This window comes from Sebastes fasciatus, chromosome 4, assembly GCF_043250625.1.
Source record: "Sebastes fasciatus isolate fSebFas1 chromosome 4, fSebFas1.pri, whole genome shotgun sequence".
Lineage (NCBI taxonomy): Eukaryota > Metazoa > Chordata > Actinopteri > Perciformes > Sebastidae > Sebastes > Sebastes fasciatus.
The window spans coordinates 13,006,723-13,033,032 of NC_133798.1; the positions used below are offsets into that span (position 1 = coordinate 13,006,723).

The following is a 26,310-nucleotide window of genomic DNA, read 5'->3' on the forward strand; positions in this document are numbered from 1 at the left end:
AGCTGTCTGAGTCAGTGCTACAGTGAAACAGACATTATTTCTATCATCTTAATGCACACTAAGCAATACATTTTCACGGAAAGCATTAGAAGTTGTAGTTGCTGGTGTTAAGTTGCTCAACACAACAACCAGCATCAACACCAGATTCCAGTTTTAGTGGTTTTCTGCTTTAAATTGTGCACCATCTTGCTCTTGTTGTGATTGCATCCATCGTTAATCCTTTTTATGCTTACGCTAGTGTATTGAAGGCGAGGGAGCAGTTTAAAGCTGGGAGGCCTTGATAACATAATCGAGTTGGTATGCAGAAGGTCAGCACAACAGAAAGCAATCAGCAAATGTAACTTTGAGAGAATAACACAGTGTTGCATGGCTGTGAATTATTCGGACTGTCAGGCACGAGGAAGTCCAGGAGGTAATCCTTTCCATCGGCATAACCACCACTGGCGGGAAATCATGTTCATACGATGTCAAAGCTGATTTTATCTTAAGACATTTTATTAATATTTTCAATTGACAGTATCAGCCAAAAACAAACATTGAAAATGAAAATGATATCATGGCAATGGAACAAGAGGGCGTCAGGACAAACGAGAGGCGGAAAAAAATCAATACCAGTTCCATCACAGATTATAAATTAGATAAATTCAAACACAGCTGTCTGCAGTTTTGTTTGACTATATATTGTATGTAATGCAAAGTTGAAAGAGGGAGGGAATGGAGGGGTCAATGAAGCCGGGGTCAAGGATCAGGGGTTATCAACGGGTTATTTCTGTGGAAAAATGGGTTTGGGCTTTTGGTCAGGAGTCGCAAGTCAGGCACAGCATGGATGGCATGGACGTTTATGAGGTCAGAAATAGTAGGACATAGTGGAGATTTGAGAAGGTGAAAAGCTACTGTAGAGGTTTCAGACAGGTCATGGTTAGGGTAGAGGTCAGAGGTCAGGTGGCAGAAAAATGAGGGTTTAAGGGGGAAGAGCTGTTGCGTGCTGACGGTGCACTTATTCGTTCTGATGTTGTAACTTGGGGAAATGATAGGGGGTGTCTGGCACATGCACCTGGTATATGTTGTTGCCAGGCAGCTGGATGTGGGCGTGGTCTCGGGAGAGCAGGGCGGGGCAGGCAGAGAAAATGATGATAAACAACAAGAGAGAGAGGGGGAAGAGTCACGGGATTGGCTCCCTGCAGAGGACGATTTCCAGCTCTCCACGGTAGAGCTTCCCTCCGTCGGACAGGCTCATGATGCTTTCCTTGTAGCCCGTCAGGTTCTTCAGGTCCATCTCCTGAACGAGAAAAGGGGGGGGGGGGAGGGGGGGGGTTATGATAGAGTGGGTAAAACTGAAGAGGCCAACAACTAGTGAAGTAATCAAGATGCTTGATTATTTGGAGCTAAATTCACAGTAGCCTACTGGACAGTCAGATTATTTGTACAACCGTACAATACATATACAGTTGACACTGATGATAACATATTTACCACAAATTCATAGTTATTTTTGAAACAATGGGTGCTTGATTGCAGAAAAGAGGTAAACAAAAGAAGGCCTCTCATTTTTAGCCAACGACTACTGATTTGGCCATCTGATGTGACAACTGTGGCTATCAGATTTTATCAGCTTTAGCTAGCTTGCTATGCTAACTGTGAGAATCAGGATCAGAATCAACTTTATTGGCCAAGTATGTGTACACATACAAGGAATTTGACTTTTGTACAAGTTCATGATCCATAGAAGATGCAATAAGGAATGAAGGATGTGTAAAAAGTTTTGTTTTTTTCTTCCTTTTGTTGTTTTTGGAGATGACCCCAACATCGAGAGCTTGTGGGTTTTTTATTGCTCACTTTCTGGTACTGAATAAGCAGCATTGTTACTGTAATTAAGTGTAGAGCTAGTTAGCCGTAGTATTATAGTACAGTATTATCAATGACTAGAATTACCAAATTCTAATGAGATCATCCTTAAGTCCAAGTGGACATTTGTACCAAATTGAAGAAATTCACTCGAAGCATTCCAGAGATATCACAAGAATGGGATGTTGACGTGAGGTTACAGTGACCTTGATCTTTGACCTCTGACTGCCAAAATCCAATCAGTTCATCCTTGTGTCCAAGTGGACGTTTGTACCAAATTTTAAGAAATTCCCTCCAGGTGTTACAGGAGATACAAGAATGGTCCGTACGGACGACCTGCTGTCGCTGCCGTGGAGGCATAAAAATGAAATTCAATGTTACTAAATTCTAACATTTGTATGTATTATTTAATATTAATAATGTTTAGATATCTTTGCTAAGGACCACAATGAAAACAAGTGGACTGTATTTTGTGTCTTGACATTGTTGTAGTAGTGTGTGATGTAATGTTATCCTCAAAATGTCAACTAAACTGAATGTGAGACCTATACATTTGAATTTCAAGCAGTTCTGTATTACTTTGGTCCTGATAACAAGACAAAGGTGATGTCACACCGACGACTCTCGTAAGATTTTACCCCTGGTTTAACAACCTCTCAGTCAGGGCTTGCACCAATATACACATCCTGAATGCAGATAATAAAACAGTTAATAAGCTTGAATCATTTGATGGCATCAATAAAGCTGTTGATTGCTGTCGGAGCTTTTGCAGCACTAAGAACCAGAGGAGTCAACGCCACTCTGCTTGTTCATGTTCACTACTTCTATTATTGTAACTATCATACAGACATAGCATGTAGTATTAAAGAGATATGTTTAAATACAGTCTTTTGGTGTGTATTTCTGTTTTTGTTTGTTTCTGTTCTGATGCATGCTAATAATACACAGAAGTAAACAGCTGGGAGAAGCAGAAATGATCAGAGAGAAAGTATGTACTGGTAAAATGCCTGTGAACCTTCACTAAGGCCGCCATCTCACCTTCTTGTTTGTTTGGTAAAGGTCTCGTAGCAGGGCATCCAACTCCAGCTCATCAATGTAGCCATTCCCATCCTGAAAGACGTTGACAGAAACACACCACAAATGTTATTTTCATCTCCAAAAAACATTCAGAGAGGACTGAAAGGAACGACAAGATCATTAAAATGATCTGGAGACGGCGAGCAGACTTCGAAACATAATTAAACTGCAGCCATTTAAACTGCATCTCAACACGCAGCTGCCTATTACACCAGATTGTTCTAGTTTTCATCAAGACAAATCCTGCATTCCTTCATAAACAGCATGGACCAGCTATATTTAGATTCTGAGCTTCCTGATTCGTGTGTCCTGCTCTGCCGCTCAACGTCATGCAATATTGTACGGCAGCCATCATGAATGCACCAGCCAAATGGCCATCCTTGAATGACGATTTAAAAAAGACTTCCCATTCATAACTCTGTAAAGGGGGTTAGCTGTAAAGTCAATATGGAGCCACTTTGCTAATTAATGAGTTATGTCTCACAGTAGTGTTTAGAGTTTGTTGCCAAAAAATAAGTCCAAATTGTTGGAAATGTTCCCTTGGCAAGGGGAACAAAACCATGTTCTGTTCATCTAGGCTCGGTCTCAAGATGACTTCAGAGCTTGAGTGGCTTGCCAGTGTTATTTTTTACTTTGGGAGATGCTGTTTGATGTTTACAAAGCTCGACCGAAGTGTCCCAGATCGTGGGAATAAAGTGTGAATTCTATTTATTTTCACTTTAAGGATGAAAGACCTGCGACTCTGCAGAGTTATGGCAAAGCGGAGCAACATCAGGTATCGGCTGGTCTGTCTAAGTTGCGTGCCATCTTGAACTTCAGATATTTTCAAGGCCTCGCACGGTTTGGGGCTGTGGCACTGTGAGCCATGTTAGCGTTCAGCTGACCGGCCGCACTCTGCCCTGCCTGCGATCTGCAGCGCCAGTGACAGCAGCTGCCTGTGTTTCAGCTGCAGGGGCTCAGCTCATAACGAAATGATGAAACTAATTACACCCATAAATGGTAGTGCTCCATTCGCAGAGATAGTCTACATGAATGAACCGCAGTGGCTCATCTATAATTGAACATTCAACCCTGTCCTCTGCAAGTGAGCTAGAGAGTGCTTGCCTTCAGTCCAACCCGAGACATTAACATGCCCCAATAACTAAGGCCTACACAGCGGCAAGAAACAAAAACTAAATAAAGAATATTGAGCTTAAAGGTTCGTTATTGACCTTGGAAATACTAGTTTGACAAAACGTTCTTGGCACATTAACTTACTGGAAATCTTCTGGAGCTTTCAGCAATATCGCATGGCCTTCATTGAGTCATGTCTAGAAGGTAACCCACGAGATGGGAAAGTCTCGTGAGATGGTTAAGGTTAGGCACTGACCTTGAATAGTTAAGGTAAAGCATTGATCTCAAATAGTTAAGGTAGGGCATTGATCTTGAATAGTTAAGGTAGGGCATTGATCTTGAATAGTTAAGGTAAGGCAATGATCTTGAATAGTTAAGGTAAGGCAATGATCTTGAATAGTTAAGGTAGGGCATTGATCTTGAATAGTTAAGGTAGGGCATTGATCTTGAATAGTTAAGGTAGGGCATTGATCTTGAATAGTTAAGGTAGGGCATTGATCTTGAATAGTTAAGGTAGGGCATTGATCTTGAATAGTTAAGGTAAGGCAATGATCTTGAATAGTTAAGGTAAGGCATTGATCTTGAATAGTTAAGGTAGGGCATTGATCTTGAATAGTTAAGGTAAGGCAATGATCTTGAATAGTTAAGGTAAGGCAATGATCTTGAATAGTTAAGGTAAGGCAATGATCTTGAATAGTTAAGGTAAGGCAATGATCTTGAATAGTTAAGGTAAGGCAATGATCTTGAATAGTTAAGGTAAGGCATTGACCTTGAATAGTTAAGGTTAGGCATTGACCTTGAATAGTTAAGGTAAGGCATTGATCTCAAATAGTTAAGGTAGGGCATTGATCTTGAATAGTTAAGGTTAGGCATTGACCTTGAATAGTTAAGGGAAGGCATTGATCTTGAATAGTTAAGGATAGGCATTGACCTTGAATAGTTAAGGTAAGGCATTGAACTCTAATAGTTAAGGTAAGGCAATGATCTTGAATAGTTAAGGTTAGGCATTGACCTTGAATAGTTAAGGTAAGGCATTGATCTCAAATAGTTAAGGTAGGGCATTGATCTTGAATAGTTAAGGTAAGGCATTGATCTCGAATAGTTAAGGTAAGGCATTGATCTCGAATAGTTAAGGTAAGGCATTGATCTCAAATAGTTAAGGTAAGGCATTGAACTCTAATAGTTAAGGTAAGGCAATGATCTTGAATAGTTAAGGTTAGGCATTGACCTTGAATAGTTAAGGTAAGGCATTGAACTCTAATAGTTAAGGTAAGGCAATGATCTTGAATAGTTAAGGTTAGGCATTGACCTTGAATAGTTAAGGTAAGGCATTGATCTCAAATAGTTAAGGTAGGGCATTGATCTTGAATAGTTAAGGTAAGGCATTGATCTCGAATAGTTAAGGTAAGGCATTAATCTCGAATATTTAAGGTAGGGCATTGATCTTGAATAGTTAAGGTAAGGCATTGATCTCGAATAGTTAAGGTAAGGCATTGATCTCGAATAGTTAAGGTAAGGCATTGATCTCGAATAGTTAAGGTGGGGCATTGATCTCGAATAGTTAAGGTACGGCATTGATCTCGAATAGTTAAGGTAAGGCATTGATCTCGAATAGTTAAGGTAAGGCATTGATCTCGAATAGTTAAGGTAAGGCATTGATCTCAAATAGTTAAGGTAAGGCATTGAACTCTAATAGTTAAGGTAAGGCAATGATCTTGAATAGTTAAGGTTAGGCATTGACCTTGAATAGTTAAGGTAAGGCATTGATCTCAAATAGTTAAGGTAGGGCATTGATCTTGAATAGTTAAGGTAAGGCATTGATCTCGAATAGTTCAGGTAAGGCATTGATCTCGAATAGTTAAGGTAGGGCATTGATCTTGAATAGTTAAGGTAAGGCATTGATCTCGAATAGTTAAGGTAAGGCATTGATCTCGAATAGTTAAGGTAGGGCATTGATCTCGAATAGTTAAGGTAAGGCATTGATCTTGAATAGTTAAGGGAAGGCATTGATCTTGAATAGTTAAGGATAGGCATTGACCTTGAATAGTTAAGGTAAGGCATTGAACTCTAATAGTTAAGGTAAGGCAATGATCTTGAATAGTTAAGGTTAGGCATTGACCTTGAATAGTTAAGGTAAGGCATTGATCTCAAATAGTTAAGGTAGGGCATTGATCTTGAATAGTTAAGGTAGGGCATTGATCTCGAATAGTTAAGGTAAGGCATTGATCTCGAATAGTTAAGGTAAGGCATTGATCTCAAATAGTTAAGGTAAGGCATTGAACTCTAATAGTTAAGGTAAGGCAATGATCTTGAATAGTTAAGGTTAGGCATTGACCTTGAATAGTTAAGGTAAGGCATTGAACTCTAATAGTTAAGGTAAGGCAATGATCTTGAATAGTTAAGGTTAGGCATTGACCTTGAATAGTTAAGGTAAGGCATTGATCTCAAATAGTTAAGGTAGGGCATTGATCTTGAATAGTTCAGGTAAGGCATTGATCTCGAATAGTTAAGGTAGGGCATTGATCTTGAATAGTTAAGGTAAGGCATTGATCTCGAATAGTTAAGGTAAGGCATTGATCTCGAATAGTTAAGGTAAGGCATTGATCTCGAATAGTTAAGGTGGGGCATTGATCTCGAATAGTTAAGGTAAGGCATTGATCTCGAATAGTTAAGGTAAGGCATTGATCTCGAATAGTTAAGGTAAGGCATTGATCTCGAATAGTTAAGGTAAGGCATTGATCTCAAATAGTTAAGGTAAGGCATTGAACTCTAATAGTTAAGGTAAGGCAATGATCTTGAATAGTTAAGGTTAGGCATTGACCTTGAATAGTTAAGGTAAGGCATTGATCTCAAATAGTTAAGGTAGGGCATTGATCTTGAATAGTTAAGGTAAGGCATTGATCTCGAATAGTTAAGGTAAGGCATTGATCTCGAATAGTTAAGGTAGGGCATTGATCTTGAATAGTTAAGGTAAGGCATTGATCTCGAATAGTTAAGGTAAGGCATTGATCTCGAATAGTTAAGGTATGGCATTGATCTTGAATAGTAAAGGTAAGGCATTGACCTCCAATAGTTAAGGTAAGGCATTGATCTTGAATAGTTAAGGTAAGGCATTGATCTTGAATAGTTAAGGTAAGGCATTGATCTCGAATAGTTAAGGTAAGGCATTGATCTCAAATAGTTAAGGTAAGTATAGGTCGTCGGGCAGTGAGTCTCACAAGACTTTTTGCCAGATTTCCCAATTTGCGGGTTACCTTCTAGACACAACTCCTTCATTGGCAGATGAAAATACTGTGTGGCTAAAAGCGCTGGAAAATGTTGACCTTGTGCCAATAAAGTTTCGTCAAGGTTTTGTAGCCATGGAATTATATTCTCAGATTATTTCATTGTTAGAGACAAATATAGAATATTACAGTGCCAATTATTAACATTTTTAAACTTCACAGTAACACGTTATAATAACCATCATTTATAAATGGTAAATTGATAGTTAATTAAACTTAGTTAATAGTTATTTTACTGTTTACAAATTATTAGTAATGCTATAATTTCTGTTATTTTATCATTAGTTTGGGCAATACAACATGATTAGTTTATAAATGATATATTCTATCATAGCTGATAAGAGACAATAACATTTACATTCTGATTGTATTAGTAAAATATTTATTAACAGTTTATTGTTGCACACATTACAACATTTTATATAATATATTAAGTATTAGCTTTTATTATTATTAGTGTAAACTTTTAGGAAATTGTTTGTAAAACATCTATAAACATTAAAAAGATAGATGGACCACTAATCAATTATTAACCATTGACAAAATTCGAACTATCTATCTAAATAATGTTTCTAAATGCTTTAGTATTTATTAACCATTTAACGAGGTATTATAAGCAACTTTATAATAGCATCCAAATTATGTTTATGGATGGTTCACAAACCAGTCATAACCATTAACAAAGTGTTACAAATATCTGCTCCATCTATCTATGTAATGTTTATAGATGTTTTATAAACAATTTCTTTACAAATCATTTTGCAATCATTAACAAATACTTTTAATATAGTTTATAATGTGTTGTAGTATGTGCAACAATAACAAAATAACAAATTATAGCATTACTCATAATTAGTAAACATTATTAATTATCATTTCATTGTTTGCTAACAGTAAAATAACTACTAACTAAATTGAATTAACTATCAATTTACCTTTTATAAATGATGGTTATTGTAAAGTGTTACCAACTTTACAAATACAGAGGAAGTATGTTTTCTTTTTACTAAAAAATCAATCATTGTAGTATCCATGCTGGATAATAGTATATATGTTATATATTTGGTAGTTTACTGTAAACATACTACATACTGTACTCAAAAGATGGCTGCATACTTGCACGGGTGCTTTGCCACATCAAGCTGAGTATTTCCTCAAGAATTGAGTCAGCCTTCTTATAGCTACCTAGGTTATAGCCGGTCCCTTAGGCTGACTAAAACTCAAAAGATATCATAAACAAAAAATGATTTAGCAGATGTACAACCCTCCCCGTAACTCTGCTCTGTTCTCGTCTGTGTTTTATCGTATCGCTCCCTGTAGTCCCTCCCCACCAATCTACTGCTAATGTGGCAAATGAAGCCATTCACTGAAACACTGCTCAACCACCCTGAGCTGGATACAAAGGGACAGGTGTGCCAAGCTTGACTCATTTCCCTAGGTAGTTGGGGAGCACTCTAGGTACAAAACAAGGAACTTGCATATTCATGATTTTACAAAAAGGGAAACTCCAGACAAACAGTGCTGAGTCATCCAGACAACTTGACTCAAGAGTCTAGACAATTTTTTTTTTCTAGCTCTGTTGCATTTTGCTCTTATTTTACAGTGTAAATAAACACTACTGTACATTCCCCAAGTCCTCCAACCACATTAGCATTTTAGTAATTCAATTTGTATCTACTACTAACATACCTTGTTATTCTAACCAAGATAAAACAATCATTTCATTAGCATTCATCAACAACTCCCATGATCTTTTAACAGTCCCCCCATGGCTAAGACTCATGGGGGATGTATTTGTTGCCAACACAATCATTTCTGTTAACTGTCTCTGATTAAATATGAATGAAGAAGTGTCCAAATGTTACTGTCGAGCATTATAGTAAATAAAAATTTTGCTCAGAATACAGAACAGAATTTCCGGAGTCGCCCCCTGCTGGCTCATATATATATAACCTTTAAAATGCTGCCATAGTGTGCCAAGAAAATATCCCCCACACCATTACGCCACCAGCAGAAGCCTGAACCGTTGCTACAAGGCAGGGTGGATCCATGCGGTCATGCCAAATTGAACTTCAGCATATCGTCTTGATTTTGTCTACATGCCTAATGCATTGAGTTGCTGCCATGTGATTGGCTGATTAGATATTTGCGTTAAGAGCAGTTGAACAGGTGTAATAAAGTAGCTGGTGAGTGTATATATATGCCACCTTGAACAAAAATGTCACCTACCTTGTCATAGAATGTGAAGATGGCATTGAACTGCTCAGAGCTCAACTTGACACCCTGTAAAATTAAGGTTTGACTTTGATTATCAGACTACAAAATTGCCAAATAAGTAGAAGTCACAGTAAGACAAAACTCAACCATGGCTACACTGCATTTTTTTCTGCACTATCTTTGTTCCATACCTGGAATTTGAGTAAGAAATTCTCCTGAACAGGGAGAAGCCTGTGGGAGAAAAGGACTTCATTAGCGGACACAATATTTCATTAAATTATTCAAATCCACTGATGTAAGAAAATCTGTGGGCAGTGTGTTTCAACATTTATATAGTGAACAGAAGCAAGTCAAATTGCACATTACCTTGCCATCTCTGACAGGCCCAACTTCCCATCTCCATTCAGATCAAACATCCTGAGCTACAAAGTGGAAGCAGAGCAGAGATAGGATGGGACAGAGGAGAGAGAATGAAAGAAAGGTTTTTTATAGGTATATGCTGTCAAGATGAACGCCAATATGGTCCCGTGAATTTCATTGACTGAGAAATAGAATGGACAGCCATAAAGTTTCTACCTCCATTATACATCCACAACCTTCTTTCATAGTTCTAGATGTTTAGCAGAGGACCAGTAAAGGGACTTTTCAGCCGATGCGGTCAATGGTGATTTCTTTACAGAATAATAACCTAAACATTCTCTCTTTTTAGAGGGAGATTTATGCAAAATTAGATTTTATTAAATATTACGTTTTCTCTTAAAGAAAAGTTAAAGGTGGGCTTCTTATAGAGTGCTACAGGAACGAGTCCAAAACCCAGAAATTAGTTTTTAACACTTTCGGTTCCCTCGTCTGGAAGTCAATGGGGTTTTTTAATGGGTTTTCGAGGGAACCAGGGCGATGCTAACTTCTTGATTGGCCTAAAAAAATATGCCATCCCTGGAGCACTCTATATTTGTACATATTGTTATTGCACATATACTTCATATGAAACCATTCATCACATGGCAGATTTGTTGACACAGAAACAGCAGGACCTGAATAGTATTGATGCATATGTATTTATTTATTTGGCAAAATCTCTGATCAACTTGCTGTCTTTCCTTGAAAGGCATACAGAAACAATAATGGCCGAGTGTATCTAGGAGTAGTGTGTTGAGGAAACTGCTTCAGAAAAGCAGGTCAGGTCAGCTTTGGGGCTTCCAGGAAGAAGCAGATGTTATCACATCTGTGCTGTAATCACACAACCTGCAGGACACGATAGGTCAAGACCACTCAGCCGCACATCGCCAAGGCGCTGCCACCGACACGGTAGGCCTCAGAGGTCCTCCAGGCCAGACCGACACCTGACATATACCTTTCATGAAGACTGCATATGGCTCACAATACTTCTGTAGGATTCATTGCTGTTTTTCCGATATTATATTTTTTACATTACAGTCGTTCAGCCATTTTTTGTTATTTTTTACTACTTTGAGAAACGATGCAAAATCAGTATCTTATTTGTATTGGCAATTTAGACTCTTTTTACCCCAAAAAAATAATTATCAAACCCCAAAGACCCACGGGATCAACGGCGATCCCGGCTGACATTAGTGTCTTTAAGAGGTTGTAGCGGGCTCAATCTTAAAGCTAGCTAGTGAAGATATCATGGTATCATATGAAACAAAAAAAAAAACACGGAATCTATTTGTAACAACCATGTAATGTTAGCTTGTTGGGGAAGGAGGCTAAATTACGTTCCAAATTTAGGCCAGCTTTTGGCAAGGGAAAAAGGCAGAAAATGGCGCATAAAAATTCACCAGAATGCAGGAAATGAAGTGTATGATGCTCAAAATTTCCTGGGGGAGGACACCCAAACCCCCACTTGATTTGTGTCCCTCCAAAAGATCTGATCCTAGAATCGCCCAGCTCATTTGTGCCCCCCCCCCTGAGCCTTCTGTTTTGGTAAAAATATATAAAAATGATAATCTTACGTTTCTGATACTGAGCATGAAGTTTAGCCCAACAGAATAGTGAGAACTGTCTAATTATACTGTACATCTGTGATTCCATATGTGTGTGTGTGTGTCTTACTATGGTCTGTGTGTACTCCTGGAGCTTCTTGTCATCGTAGTGTCTGTTAGCCTTCTCCAGCAGGTCCGACAGAAAGCCCTGAGGACAGAGACACATGTAGATAAAAAAAAAAGAAATGAGGAAGAACATGCAGAAGTAGAAGGCCTATACAGGGTACTCGGTCCCCCAGGGAAAAAAACAAACAAACAAAGCAATGCTGTGAGTTTTATTTAATCTACTCTCTTGCAAATTTAAAGACTGCAGTTTAGTTTATTCAGTTTTGGGGATTTCCATTTTTTCAGATTAGTTGATGAAGAAAGGAAAGGAACAAATGAAGAAGGAAACTATAAAGGAAAGGTTAAAATAATGAAAGATAGAGGTGGGGAAAGATAAAAGAAACAAGGACGGGAGGAGGCTGGGAAGGAAGAGCATTAAGACAGAAAGAGGAATAAAAGAATGAAGACAGAAACAAATTATATCAGTGGTATTTTATAATTTGATCTTGTGTTTTGTATGTAAAATCCTAATCTGCAAAGTTAAGAGTAACTACAGCTATTAGGTACAGTAGACGTATTATCTCACATCACTTGTTCAGTACTTGAGTCGATATACTCAGATATTTTCCACGTCTGCTCACAATCATGAGGTCAGACACATGTCTGCTGCCTGCGATCTCATCTGCATTTTTCCAAAGCTCTCAAAAGGCCACACCTGAGTAACTCATCTGCACCTGGTCAGCTGGAACAGATGTGATCCCATAACAACCCAAAAAGCAGCCTAATCTGTACTTCGACGCGTAATCACTGACCCCAGTAATGTTCAACTCCCCAACTTGGAGCACTTTCCTTTATATAATTTGACACAACATTTCGTTAGAGGTGTTGAAGTGAATAATCTGAAAAGCTTTTTGCATCTGAATCCTCACCTGAAAAAAACACTCATGGTCACTGGGGGATTTCCAGTAGAGCAGCCACTTAACTCTCTTCTGTCAAAGCTGCTGTCTGGCTTTACTGCCCCATGTACTCACATGTATCCAAAAAAAAATCACACTGAAACTCAGAGTGACGAACATTTTGAAATGTTAATTATTTGTGGAAGTTTGTAGCTAATATGTCACCTAACAGCGCAAAGACTACAGTTTAAGCCATTTTCAGCACATAAATTTCTTATCTTTACTTAGCTATTTCTTTGAAGTCAAATATGAATATTTTGTACAGATGTTTCAAGGGCCTTTAAAGGAAGGTTTTGAATGCTTTGAAGCAAATTTTTGTAGTTGCCAGACGGTGGTACTACAACTTCCGTGTCCGTCACATGATGCCATTGGGCCCAAAAAGACTTTTTCCCATAGACTTACATTGGGAAAGAGACGTCTGTAAATCAGCAGGTACTATTTTTTAGGTAAATCAACTTCCCAGTACGAACATTTGAATAGCCCTTATTTCAATCATTAGGTCCTAAAAGTTGTATAAATCGCTTAATCCAGAGTTATAATGAACTGCCGTTCACGTGAATGAGCCGAGGCCAAGCGCTTGGGAGGCCGGGTAAAAGGGAGCACTAGTGCACTTGCTCTGTGGACCCATGGATGCAGAAGATCCAGGTAATTTTACACCAAGGAAGATAACATTTTTTGGCTTCATGCACCACTGAGCAACTTTCATGGGAATGAACGAGGCCCCTCCTCCAACGCTGTATCTGGTTCTCTTTTTACGTCCATGGTTGGCCGACACATTCTCATCCCAACTCGCTACATACCGCATACCCCTTGGCGTCACGCCCCTTGGCATCACTTTATTTTTGGCATCAAAAGCACTATGGTTACCCTTGGCGTCACTTTAGGATTAGGCAACAAAACCGCTATGGTTAGGTTTAGGAAAGAAATACATGGTTGGGCTTAAAACTACTACGTTTTTACAGTGAAAATGACACTGAACGTTGTGAACACGAACAGTAGTCTCCTGGTTGAAAGTCCTGTGTTTGTTGGACCCATCCACCTCGGGTCTGTGTCTTTTCACTCTTAAAAAAGTCACCACACTCCTGGCACACTTAACAGTGCATTTACTGTTCCCGCTGATGGGTTTACATTATAGTTAATGGAACGTCCGGTGCGTTTCATACCGGCACTAAAGGGTGCCAACACCTCTGTATTTAACACCCTGAGAATGAGAACGGGCTGGGTTGCCAGGCATCTAACGGAGGTGCTGGTAGGTGTTTCATCTCAATCTTGGCAAGAATGTGAATAAGCACATTCCCTACCTAGTAGTTATTTTCCATAACTATTCCTTTCAGTGAGCAGATTCAGAATCAGTAAGATAAAAGGGTAGTTACTCATCATAACACAAAAAATTAAGAGGATTATTTTTTTGTCTCTTTCTTTCCTTTCTTTTTATTGGTGTCAAAACAATGTAACATCTAGGAGGTGATAAATAGAAAATATGCATATAAATTAATACATTTTGGCTACACTTTTGCACTCAAAATGAACTAAAGGTATGGGAAATACATCCAGGGAAACACAAGAACAATAAAACACAACTATTACAGTGGTATAGATAATAAATATATGTAAATATAAATGTAAATGATTACAGGGGGAGTACAGGGAGTATGGTTTAAGTAGTGGCTACTAGCTACTACTATCTTTATTACAGTTTAGGTTGGGCGTTCGTCTAGTGAGCATTTGAATGTGCAATTGAATGTGTGTGGGGGGGGAGAAAAAGAAAAAAAAGACATAACAAAATAAGAATAAGTATGACCAAGTATGCGGGTGAATAAATAACATGTATTTGTGCTGTATGTATTAGTTTATTGGTTATGCTAGCCTTTGAGGTTGCAAATGTAGATATATTATCAGAAATATGACATAAAAGCACAAAAGTTGCAACATGTTTTATCATTGAGAATCATAAAACATACCTTCAATTCATTTGCTTCAATGTAGCCACTGCGATCTGTATCATATCGCCGCCATGCCTACAAGAAATCAACAAAACAAAAGAGTTATTGGATTGAAAGCAGTTTTTCAGCACTGATGCACAAACACACTGTTGTTCTCCAGAGTGATTTACATTCCCCCCCCCCTACATAAATCCTCTCTGCTGACTGAACCCCAGCTTGCTCTTTAACTGCGCTAAGAGTTTGATTTTTCTCTGGTGCAGAGAAGAAATCGTTCCAGAGGGGACGACCACAAAAGCCGGGACCGTCACTGTAATCACACAGTCTTCAATACAATCCCATTCGCCTGCATACACAGCAGAGGGCAACCAGAGACAGAGAGAGAAATAAGGGAGGGAGAGAAAGTCATTTTAATGAATGTTTTAATCTAGCAGCTGTCCCTGTCCAAAGAAGGGCTCCTTATCAAAGATGGATGGCCTCCCTCTTTCTCCTTCTCCTCCTCCTCCTCCCCCCTATGCTCCGCTCCTCCTCTGGGCTCTGCAAAGAGGAGCCACAGTGGTGTTATCCATTATATATGACTCTGAAAATAGAAGGTTCTGCTTCCTCATTCTAACCCTTTAAAAACCTCTCTGCCCACTTCCTCCTCCCTGCACCCTTCAACAAAGACTGATTAATCCTCCTCTCTTGTTATGTCCTCAAACTCAGGCTCTCAACTTCCCATCGACATTTAATTTACGTCCTCTCTGTTCCTGCTTTCTCTTGTTTGCCCTTTCTATCCTTCTCTCTCCACACCTTCTCTTTCATTCATCCACCTCCTCTCATTTCATTACTCCTTTTCAATATGACACAGGAGACAAGGGCGGCCTCTTCTCCACATGTAATTGGTTTCTAATTGGCTCCATTCTTTCATTGCAGCAGATCTAACATGAAATCTGCCATTTTCTTATCTTCTAAAGGCATTTTGTGGAACAAAAATATATGATTTCCCTTTTCTAGTACCTTTCAACACAAATCTTGCTCTGCTGAAGGCTTTTTGTTACTCCTGCAATCATTCATTATTCAGAATTCACAGCAGAACTAAACTTGTTTTTTACCGTACTTTGAACTTTTCATATATAACTGGTTTCTTAAACACACAACTTGGCTGCTATTCGGTAACAGAACAAAACAGAAATTCTTATTTTCTGTTAGTCACAATCCATTAAAATTGTGTGCAGCTAATGTCTGATTGCTCAGTAGCTGTATTGATTTAGGTGCTCTGCTAACCGTCACTGTTTTGTTGGTTTTGTTGGTGGCTCAAAAGTACAGCTAAGTGCCTGGTGTTTTTCTGTAAACAGATTTTCACGTGTTATTCAGTATCTAGTATCACACAGCAAAGCAAGGAGTCTGTCTGCCCTTCGCATACATCGAGAACCGTTCATCCGATCGACTTCACACTACGGGTGTAGCGTTGAGTCAAGCATGTGGTCCGCAGCTGGCCTTTGCAGCTGGCGAATCATTGACTGTATGTCACAATACCAGAAATTTAGCAGCCGACACCAACACCAGTGAAATTCCATGATTCTCGATACCAATTCGATACCACGGTAAAAAAACAAAAGTAAAACAATAAATGCCATGTACTTCAACATCCACTCTCTTATTACCGTTTGCATGTTGGTTTTTGTTAGGAAGTTAAACAGATCATAATTCCCTCTCTATTATCTATTTCATTATGCTGGCAAAAACATCTCCTTCAAACAAATGAAGCTTATGCGCAATTTCAGACAGGAAGACCCTCTTTACACTCCCTCTCATTCACAACCTTTCTGTCTCTCTCTCTCTACTGGCTCCTACTCTATCAGCTGACTGTGGGTGGTTCATTCATAAACATTCACGTATTTGTTAATTTTGTACTTGGGGCGGCTGTGGCTCAGAGGTAGAGCAGGTTGTCCACCAATCAGAAGGTCGGTGGTTTGATCACCGGGCTCTGCTGGTCACATGTCAAAGTGTCCTTGAGCAAGATACTTAACCCCAAATTGCTCCCATCGGTGTGTGAATGAGTATTTAGAGTATTTAGATTAGATCCTGATGAGCAGGTTGGTACCTTGCCTCTGCCATCAGTGTATGAATGTGTGTGTGAATGGGTGAATGCTGACATGTAGTGTAAAGCGCTATATAAATGCAAGTTCATTTACCATTTACTTGTACAGATTGTAGGATGAAGTTGACATGTTTTTTTTGTTCTTTTCTGTTTCGACCGCATCTTCTGACAGGAATGGAATCAATCATGATTGATGTTCAGGTCCACACTGCGCGTTGAGTTGTGCATATTAGCTCTTCTGCAAACCTCTGACTCCTACGGTTACCCATAACAGCCCATAGCTTCCCTGCATACACCAGCAGAGACATTCCCATGAAGCCTAAGTAATTAATACTTTCCTCTTATGCCAAACATGTGCTTTGCAGCTGATACAACAAAGATCAGGAGAGTTTACTGGATCACAGTAAGCCAAACGTTGAATAAAATCAGTGCCATTTCAAACTATTCACACCTTCTTTTAACTTTACTGAAGGGACTTACACCGCAGCTGTCTTTTTCAAGCCTTCTGCTTGCTCACTTGTCACAGATTAGCCTTTATTTGTGCTCAGCCAATTCTACAGTCGATGCTCATGATGGACCAGGGGGGGTCACACGATTTGTAAATCAACTGCTAAATCTCAACAGCAGAAACGGGCAACCATGTGCAATGGAAGCAGAGAGTCTGCGGTTTCTTTCCAGGCTACTCCAGTTTATTTCACTAATTAGTACACCTTCAACCATACACAGGGAATTAATCCGTGAAATTAGCTGGTAGGCACGAATGAGAACACGCAGGCTGTCTCCTGCATGCTTGACCGACTCTGGTCTATAATGTATGGTTGGGTAATGACTAATGGCATTTCTTAGTGAACAAGAAGCCTTTGTACAAAAAGTATTGCAAAGAACTGATCAAATAACAGAGTTCAGCGAGGGGGGACAGCAGCTTTGCATCAAAAGAATATACCGGCCCATCCACACACACTCTCTTACCGCCATAAACTCAGCACTGGAGCTGACAAACTGTCTGAAGCAGAGCAGGAAGTTCTCTTCAGTTGGGAGAATCTGGGCCAGCTGGAGAGAGAAATGACAGGAAAATGGGAGCGGTGAGAACACAAGATGGTGGGGTTGGTACGCTGGGAGAGAAGAGATGGAGACTGGGGAGCTTTTTGTCTGCAAAGCCAACAAATGGGTAACTCGGGCATGAATAATAGAGAAGCTGGGCTATGCCTACGTTTGATTTATTTATTTTTTTTATCATATTTTTGGTTCAGACAAAGCCTTTGCACCTGATTTTTACTCCAACAACTGAACCTAAAACTAATTTTTCCATGCTGCCAGCGGATTATTGATATTGCAGAAGCCTCCTCCTTGCATCTCTTTCAAGTCACGCTCCGAAAATGGTAAAATTGAGTGAAAGCAATATCCCAAACTGACGCTCCATTGAGACTACATAAAGACTGTATTTATGCAATCGATCCGAGTATTGACCAAACCTCTGAAGCCTCTCGCTTGTAGGCTACTGTATTCCTCTGGCTCTGTGAATTATCTTAGCTTTTTTCTTTTTACAACTTTGTCTGTGTCCGAAACACTCAGTCATCCACTACTCCCTACTCACTATCCAGGGATTTCTATGTAGAGGACTATATAGTATAACACTTTCAGACATTACTCAGGTCATTTTCTCGGCGCTGTTAATTACGTTATTGCGGACGCACAATTAAAACGTGCCAGATCAACGTCTGCTGGTAGACCAACCATAATAAATACTGGATACTGACATGTATTTTTTTGTGTGATAAATACATACTGTAAGCTATTTTGTTGAGTTGTCTACCAGCGGAATGCTCTGAGTGAATTTAAGTTCCCCTTGGTAAGCTGTAAAGCAGCATATACCGTATGTCTAGGGCTTTTATTGTGAAAGGTAAGAATTCCTGGTATGTGGGGGCAATAAGTGTATTTTCCAAAACTCATAAATACAAAGTACTTTGTGGTCATTTGTGTTGTGATGCGCCGCTCTGCTCACATTAAATACATTATTTTCGTGCGACAACTCATGGATTTGTCTCGATCGCGCTGCTCTCTTTCCTCTCGTCCGTGTGCTGTTTTCCTTCAGCAAAATGCATGATGGTATATAGTACTCGGTTGACCATCGTTGTCCACTACTTTTCACAATGCATTGTGGGATACTTTGAGTCCATTATAGAGTGCTCCAGTGATGACATATTTTTGTTGGCCAACCAGGAAGTTAGCATCACCCTGGTTCCCTCAACAAAAAGCCAATAGGATTTTTCCATTAGGTTTTTTGGAATATTGCAGAAAATAACGTTACGTTTTGCTCCGTAAAATAGTCTTAACAAATAAACACCACTTTTATGATTTTTGAAGTGTAAATGCAATCACCAGAAGTAAAAAGGCTATATACCAACTACACCACGGTCGCATGAACGCCAGTATAAACAACGAAGCTGTAAAGGAAGACGAGTTGGCATGATGACATTTAGTAGTCTCATTTAGCCACTTGCTAGCAACCGCCTTTTTTAAGACACATAAAGGCTTCAAAATACACGAATGGGGTATTTATTGATGTATTTTATATCGTAGAACAAAACGCTTAAATCTCTTAAGCTTGTGTTAACCACAGACCTTATTTCAGGCATCTACTGTAACTAAAAACACATTAAAAAACCCATTGACTTCCAGACGAAGTGCTAAAATGCTAACTCATTTCCGGGTTTTGGGACTCACTCCTGTAGCACTCAATATAGGGTGTAACATCTCTCACTATACATTCGGACAGCGCTACAAAATGGTGAACTCACTATATAGTCGACTACATAGTGAGTAGTGAGTGATTTCAGACACAGCCTTTGTCTCACCCTCCATAGAAAGCAGACAGAAAGCTGTTTTCCCCTGTTTCCAGTCTTTATGTTAAGCTACAAGAAGCACCCCCAAGGCCTTACCTCTGACATCTCAATCCGTCCATCTTTGTTCTTGTCAAACTTCTGCATGAACTCCTTCATCCTTTCTCTGAATACGGGGTTTGTAGGGTCCTAGAAAACATTTGTACTCAATACAAGTGAAGCCAGAGTGGTCAGTATGTGCAAAGAGTATAGAAGCATAGAGATGAAACTCCAGTACAACAGCCGCTAGATGGCGCTGTGGTAGCGCTGCTGCCACTTTGGACTGAAAACGCCAATGAGTCCATGGCCATGGATGTATAAAGAGACTTCTGTAAATCAGAGGATCATTTTTTTTCTAGATAAATCAACTTCCCAGTTCGAACACTTAAATCATGATGTCCTAAAAGTTGTCAAATTAACTAGTAGCCGAATCCAGAGTTATTTTCTTCGGCTGAATGAACATGCATCACGCTCGCACGCTCATATGACATATCCGTTTCTGTCAGCTTCCTGCTAGCTGTAGGCGGCTGTAATAATGGATATATTGGCTGTAATTCATCACTTTTATTATCTTATAATACACACATGGGCTGTATGCTGTAAGCCTGTACCGTGGTGGATGTATTAACGTCTCTGTTCCCAAACAACAGGCTATCGGCCAGTAGCTAGTAGTGCTAGTAGCATGACATAAACAGAATTTAATGTAGTTGTAGACTATTTACTAACATGCAGGCATGCAGGGCAAAAGCACAGGACACAACCTCTTATACATCCATGGTCTGTGGTCTATTGGACATCGATTTTGGAGGTCCTTGACATGAAAACGTTTGAGATTGCTCTCAAAATCTGTGTGCTGGATTTTTCTATCTTCCATTTATGTCCATTGCTCACTTTGTGCTCCTCTGGGAAGCTGCCGGCAAAAAGTTTAATAAATAAATAAGTAAGTAAGTAAAATAGTTATAATAGTATGCATATTTATAATATGTTTATTGTTCAACACATGCCATTTCCATAGAGACATCAAAATTATGACAATAGAATAGAAATAATTTAGTTTTATTTTTGTACAGCACTTTTTAGGCGGACGTTTTACCGGCGTCCGGTAGTCGCTTTCAGTCCAAAATGGCGGAAGTTTAGCTCTGCTACTGGGTGCTGATGTTATAATGGAACGACCAATTGACTTTCACTTCTTAGCAATATACGTTCTTTGGTATGTGTATCTGTGTTTCATCTCTAATCCCTGAACTCACCACCCCTGCTCCTCTCCGGGCCATCTCCAACTCCCTGAAGAAGTTCTCCAGCTCCTTCCCCTCGATGTAGCCATTACCTGGGAGAGACAGACAGACATAAACCTGCGTTATCGCAACATACCACAGAGGTTTATTTCAGTATTGCTGACATGCAAAAACCCCATCAGCACAGATGTGGTCACAGTGTCACAGTGTCGAGCACATCCCTGGTATTGATTCAAACATGAGCCATTTACCAGTAACTCTCTTCCTTCCCCTCTGGCTCAATAGATTAGACTATTGACTGACACCATGCAAACTGATCACTCCTCAAAGACTGTGTTCACTGGGTTGTGAGCTATATATGGAAAATTGCTTTTCTAAGATTCTGAAGGTGATGATCCGCTGGCAGCTTCTTTTATTCCACGGAGATCAATACTGCCTTCAGCAGGGAGTTTGGCAAAAGGGACGAATCAATATGGACAACAGTGTACTGTGACAATTCTTACCTCTTTTTTTTTAAGATCATCGCAACTTGTGAAAGCGATGATATTTTGTCATGACAAACTGAAGCTTAACTGAAGTTTTTGAATGTCCTAACCTTGTTTTCCTGAATGCTGCCAATCATTTTGACAGTGTCACTTTTGTCAAACGGTGTTTGTTCTAAGATGATGTCCATCACATTTCTTTTGGGACTCTGTCAGGACAAATTTAGCTTGGGGACAAATGAAGTTTATTTTCTTCTACTTCTTAACTCCTGGTGTTCTGTCGCCCTGACAGTACCTATTCAGGGAACAAATGTGTACGCCCGCTTCACCCAGGTAGTCTGTGAACTCGTGCCAATATCCCATCAACAAGCAAGCCCAATGGCTGGACAGATGGCTCCAAACGATGTGACTAGCTGCTTCAATAAAACCCTGGAAGGCAGAGCTGCCTCATTAAACACCAACAAAGATTATTATGCCATCCACTTCCTCTCCTCTCGCTCTAACTCGCCGTCTCTTTCTGTCATCTTCTATCTAACTCCCTCTCTCTATCCAACCAACATCTTAGCGTCTTTGTTCTATCCATGGAAATGTTTGTGTACGTGTGTGTGTGTGTGTGTGTGTGTGTGTGTGTGTGGGCATGTTCAGTGATGTTATCAAAACTCATGAATACAAGCTCTGCTGTTTCAATAAGTGGGACAGTAAAATGCCTCGCTGCGATCGAGCCTCCCTCCTGTGGGTCTTATTGACATTTAGCACTTCGGAGAGAAACGGCCTGCTTGATAATTAAACAGAGTAAGATGTGATTAACTACATGGTGAATGGCATAAAATGACAATAAAAATAGATTTATGAATAGATTATGCCGGAGCGCTGTCATACCTTCAATAAATGCGGCAATAGATCCATACTCCCCCATTATATTTGTGCATAAGGGAGGGTGCTGTTTGTATTGTGCTTTTTGAGATGCAGGATGAGTTCTTTCTGTGCCAATTAGCCTCAAAGCCATAACAATATGCTTAAGGCCCCCTATAGCAGGGGTTTACAAACTTTCTGGGGCCTGGGACACATTAAGGCCTTGACCCACCAAGCCGACAGTCAGCCATTTGGGGCCGTCGGTGAGCATCCGTCGGCCTAGATTTTTCCGGTGTGTCCTGCACTGTCGATTCTAGTCAGAGTTTTTGTTGGCCGATTCGGCACGTTGCCCTTCGGGGAAAGAAATTACTCTGTCTGGCTGTTTTTTCATCTCACACAGGCGCAGAACGTATGTGGTAGTTGGCCATCGGCTGTAGTCTTTGTGGTGTGTTCGAGTGCAACTTTTTGGCCAAGACACAGGCGATGTGAGGCGACTCAAAGGTCCGCCTTTGTCACAGCTAGTTCTTTTGCAATGTTATTTAATGTTAAAACCACTTAAATACCTTTAAAAAGAGGGTGATTTTATTCAAATTGCATTTGGACATCTGGCATCTGTCCCAAATACCATTTTTTAAGCTTCGAAGTTTCGGTGAGAAATGTTCGAAGGTAGTCGAAGCTTTGCGGCGCAGCAGGCTGACATGTTAAAGCATCTCCAGATAAATTCTGTTATGATTTGACGCTATATAAAAATAAATTGAATTGAATTGAATGTTCTTCTGTGTGCTCGCACTACTGTACAAACAGTGATATCCATCTGAGAATAACTAATAATAATAATATATGTAAGGAAAAAAATAAGCATTCGAATACTGATTTGGACCATTTACCATCGAAATCCATAAAGTGAACCCATCCTCCCTAGTTACACTGAATGTCAATGATTCCATATAGGGTGCATATGTAAAAAAAAAAAGAAAAAAAAATTGCCAGCAGCTACATTTCATGGCTGACTTCATCTCACTTCCAAATCATTCAATTTAAGTGTCAAATAACTAGCTTTATATGTTGTAATGAGGGCACTCCTACTTGCTTTCACATACTTTGGCCTCTCCGCACAAGCACTTAAAGCTTGCACCAACCAGCAGGATAAAAGGTTCCCAAAACCACTTTTGGTCCAAACACACACTCTTTTGGTTTCTGCGTCATTATAGTCCCAAGAGAAACCACTAAAGACGCTTCACTCCTTTGGTTCCGATTCTAAAATTCAACCCCAACACAGGAAAACTCTCAAAGTGGCCAACTAAGTGCATGTTTAAAGCCTATATAAAGTGCATTTGCCTTTCAAAGCAGAGTGCGGCCACGTCTATTCAAATGTGTTGTGTTGAGATCACAGCTGGGTCAGTGCAGGAACTGGATTTTGCTTCCCAAAAATGTCCACATCCAGGTTAATAAAAACCATTGACAGCAAATGGCTCTATAATTAGCAAAAGGAGTTGCAGTTGTTTCCTTTTCCAGCTTTGAAGCGATTGAATCGAGAAAGGCCTGACAGAGACGGCACAGAAAGATGAGAGGGACGCAGAGCGGAGGAGCTGCGAAGAGACGCAATCCAGATGAGACTTGATCCTGGGCCAACAGGGGAATATGTGGTTTCATCATCTCTGGGTGCATCGCCTCCTGTGTATTTTTATCTGCAACTCAAGAGATGTTTACTCAATCTGAGCAAACAAATTAGCTCTCCTTTCTTTTCTGCCGAGCCAGGAGACACTCCCAGTAATGAGAGCAGAAATCAAACACTGTAGCCAAATCTGTAGATGCATGCACACTGGTTGGATTTGATTTGCAAAGTGGCTCATTGCAAAGCACAATATGTAAAGCAGTAAACACCTGGGTGGTAGGACTGACAGCCCTACGCTCAGGCCAAAAAGTGTAAAAACAATAACAACTTTTGTCTGCACATTGGCTCATATGGAGGAGCTCAGCTGCTTAGACCCTCCACCCCCCCGCCCCCCAACCAACTCCTCATTCTGCCCTGATTTCCCTGCGGAACGCACTTCACCGTGATGTGTGCAGGCGTCAAAACAGATCGCATTAACAATGAATTCCCAGGAGAGTGTGTGTGTAAAACAAATAGGTGCAACACACTCGCCTTGTTTGCAGGTTGTGTTTTGAACATCTCAAGAAAGTTGATTGAACCAGCGAGACTTTCTGAGGACTTTGTTTAATAATGCAGCGGTTACTTACGTATATGTCCCAGTCTGACTCTCAAAGTTGTAAAAGGAAATGGTCTCCCTTTTCAGATTGGCCACTTTTTGAGTATCAGCACTTTTATCAGTTCACAAAATGCCCTTAATCCACAGAAAAGGATTTCATGAGGCTTTCGTGACAGCAGCGACATGCCTGATGAATTTGTTGAGGGAGGAAAAAGGAACTTGTCCCATGTCCTACTACTACTGCAACACAGACAAATGCACGCAAAGATATTACTGCAGAGTGAGACATGAAGACTGAACTGACAAATCATCTGTACGGAGACTAAAACAGAGGATCGATGCAAGACACCGATCAAGATTGAGACTGGGTGAAGAAACAGGGTGTGTGTGTGTAGTGGGGAGGGGGTCGATGAATAAATTGGTATATGGGACAATTTCATGTTTTCATCACAGCAGTATCACATACATACATTTTAATGCATAAAGAACATCACCACCTGACAGACTGCACTTATTGATGGAACTTGAATAAGCCATTTTTTGATTGGATATCAATATAAGTAACCAATTAGGTGACATCCAACCTGTCAATGATTAGCCTATAGGTTAACCCACAGAAGACCCTAATTAAATGATGAATTGATTGCAAAAATAACAGCATGTTTAAACCAAATGCCTTCACTGTTGGAACATTATAATGTCATGTGCCAGGAGAGGACTTCACTGTGCACTCATGAAGCTTAATTGACATTAGAATAAAGGCTGCATGATCCACTTCAATGTACTCACTTGTTTCTAGCTCATTGAATAGCCTATATATAGTCTTTAAGTAATTATTTTATCAGAATGCTTTTCAGAAGACATAATGCATCTGCCTGTGCATTTAAATGATATAAAATACCACGTGGTGTCTGTTGGGAGTGGTCCTCATTAGAAATTCATTTGACTTTTTTAAGGGTTGCAGTAATTCGGTATATCCAGAATGTCAAGTCTGATATCAGCTCCTCAACAATATTAAACATTATCACACAGAATATTCACTGATTAAATACAAAGTAGACCCTATAATAGGCTATTCCTAACATTTCACCGCAGATTTCAGTCTACATAACCCTATAAATTACATTATGGCTGTTTTTTCACTTCCTAAATTTCTTTTAACACCCCAAAACGACAAACTTTAGCTCTTAATGTCTGTTATTCTATAAGCTTGATAACGGATTTCTATTGTAGGAGGATGCATTTCAATCTGTTTCCATGCATTTCCCTGTATGATCATTATTATTATTATTATTATTATCACTAATTAAAGACAAAGTAAACCCTATAATAAGCTATTCCTAACATTTCACCGCAGAATTCAGTTTACAGAACCCCAAATTACATTTTTTTCTCTTCCTAAATTTCGTAAATAGTTGCTTTTACAACCCAAAACGACAAATTTCAGCTATAATTGCAGGTTTTTTATTCCAGGAGGATGCATTTAATTTTTTTTTTAATTTTTTCCCATGCATTTCCCTGCATGATTATTATCACTAATTAAAGACAAAGTAGACCCTATAATAAACTATTCCTAACATTTCACCGCAGAATTCAGTTTACAGAACCCCAAATTATATTATAGCTGTTTTTCCTCTTCTTAAATGTCATAAATAGTTGCTTTTACACCCTGCATGATTATTATTATTATTATTAACCTTCCTTCAATCGGCTGTATTTTTTCAGCAGTGATATAATCCAATAATGAATTGTGAGTTTGGGAATAACTTTTAGTGTCCTACCGTCAGCGTCGAAATGTTTCCAGATGTCGATGAACTGGGACGCGGTGACCTCGGCCAGGTGCAGGTGAGGAGGCTGCTGTGCTTTGTTTGCCATGATGATGCTCTCGACGGATGCTGCTGCTGCTGCTGCGGGTCAGGACGCCAGAAAACAATCCACTGCTAACTTTTCTGCGTCTCTTGTTCAAACACACACACCCCACACTGTGAACCCGGCAAGCAGCCCGCCGCTTTTTAACCCCGACAAGGAGCTGCAGCACCGCTGCATCACCGCTAGGGGCGCAGCGACACACACACAGCATCACCATCTG

General features: G+C 39.8%; 1 protein-coding gene across 1 annotated transcript; it reads right to left on the reverse strand.

The window, feature by feature from the left end:
- Positions 1-472: 472 nt before the first annotated feature.
- calb2a (calbindin 2a) lies at positions 473-26,237 on the reverse strand. Its single transcript, XM_074632104.1, has 11 exons — positions 26,003-26,237; positions 20,693-20,769; positions 19,503-19,592; positions 17,533-17,613; positions 14,502-14,558; positions 11,610-11,687; positions 9,903-9,958; positions 9,728-9,767; positions 9,549-9,602; positions 2,884-2,955; positions 473-1,279 (listed from the first exon to the last, which is right to left on the reverse strand). Exons 1-11 carry the CDS (start codon positions 26,094-26,096, stop codon positions 1,163-1,165), a joined length of 816 nt encoding a protein of 271 aa, XP_074488205.1. The 5' UTR covers positions 26,097-26,237; the 3' UTR covers positions 473-1,162.
- Positions 26,238-26,310: the final 73 nt, after the last annotated feature.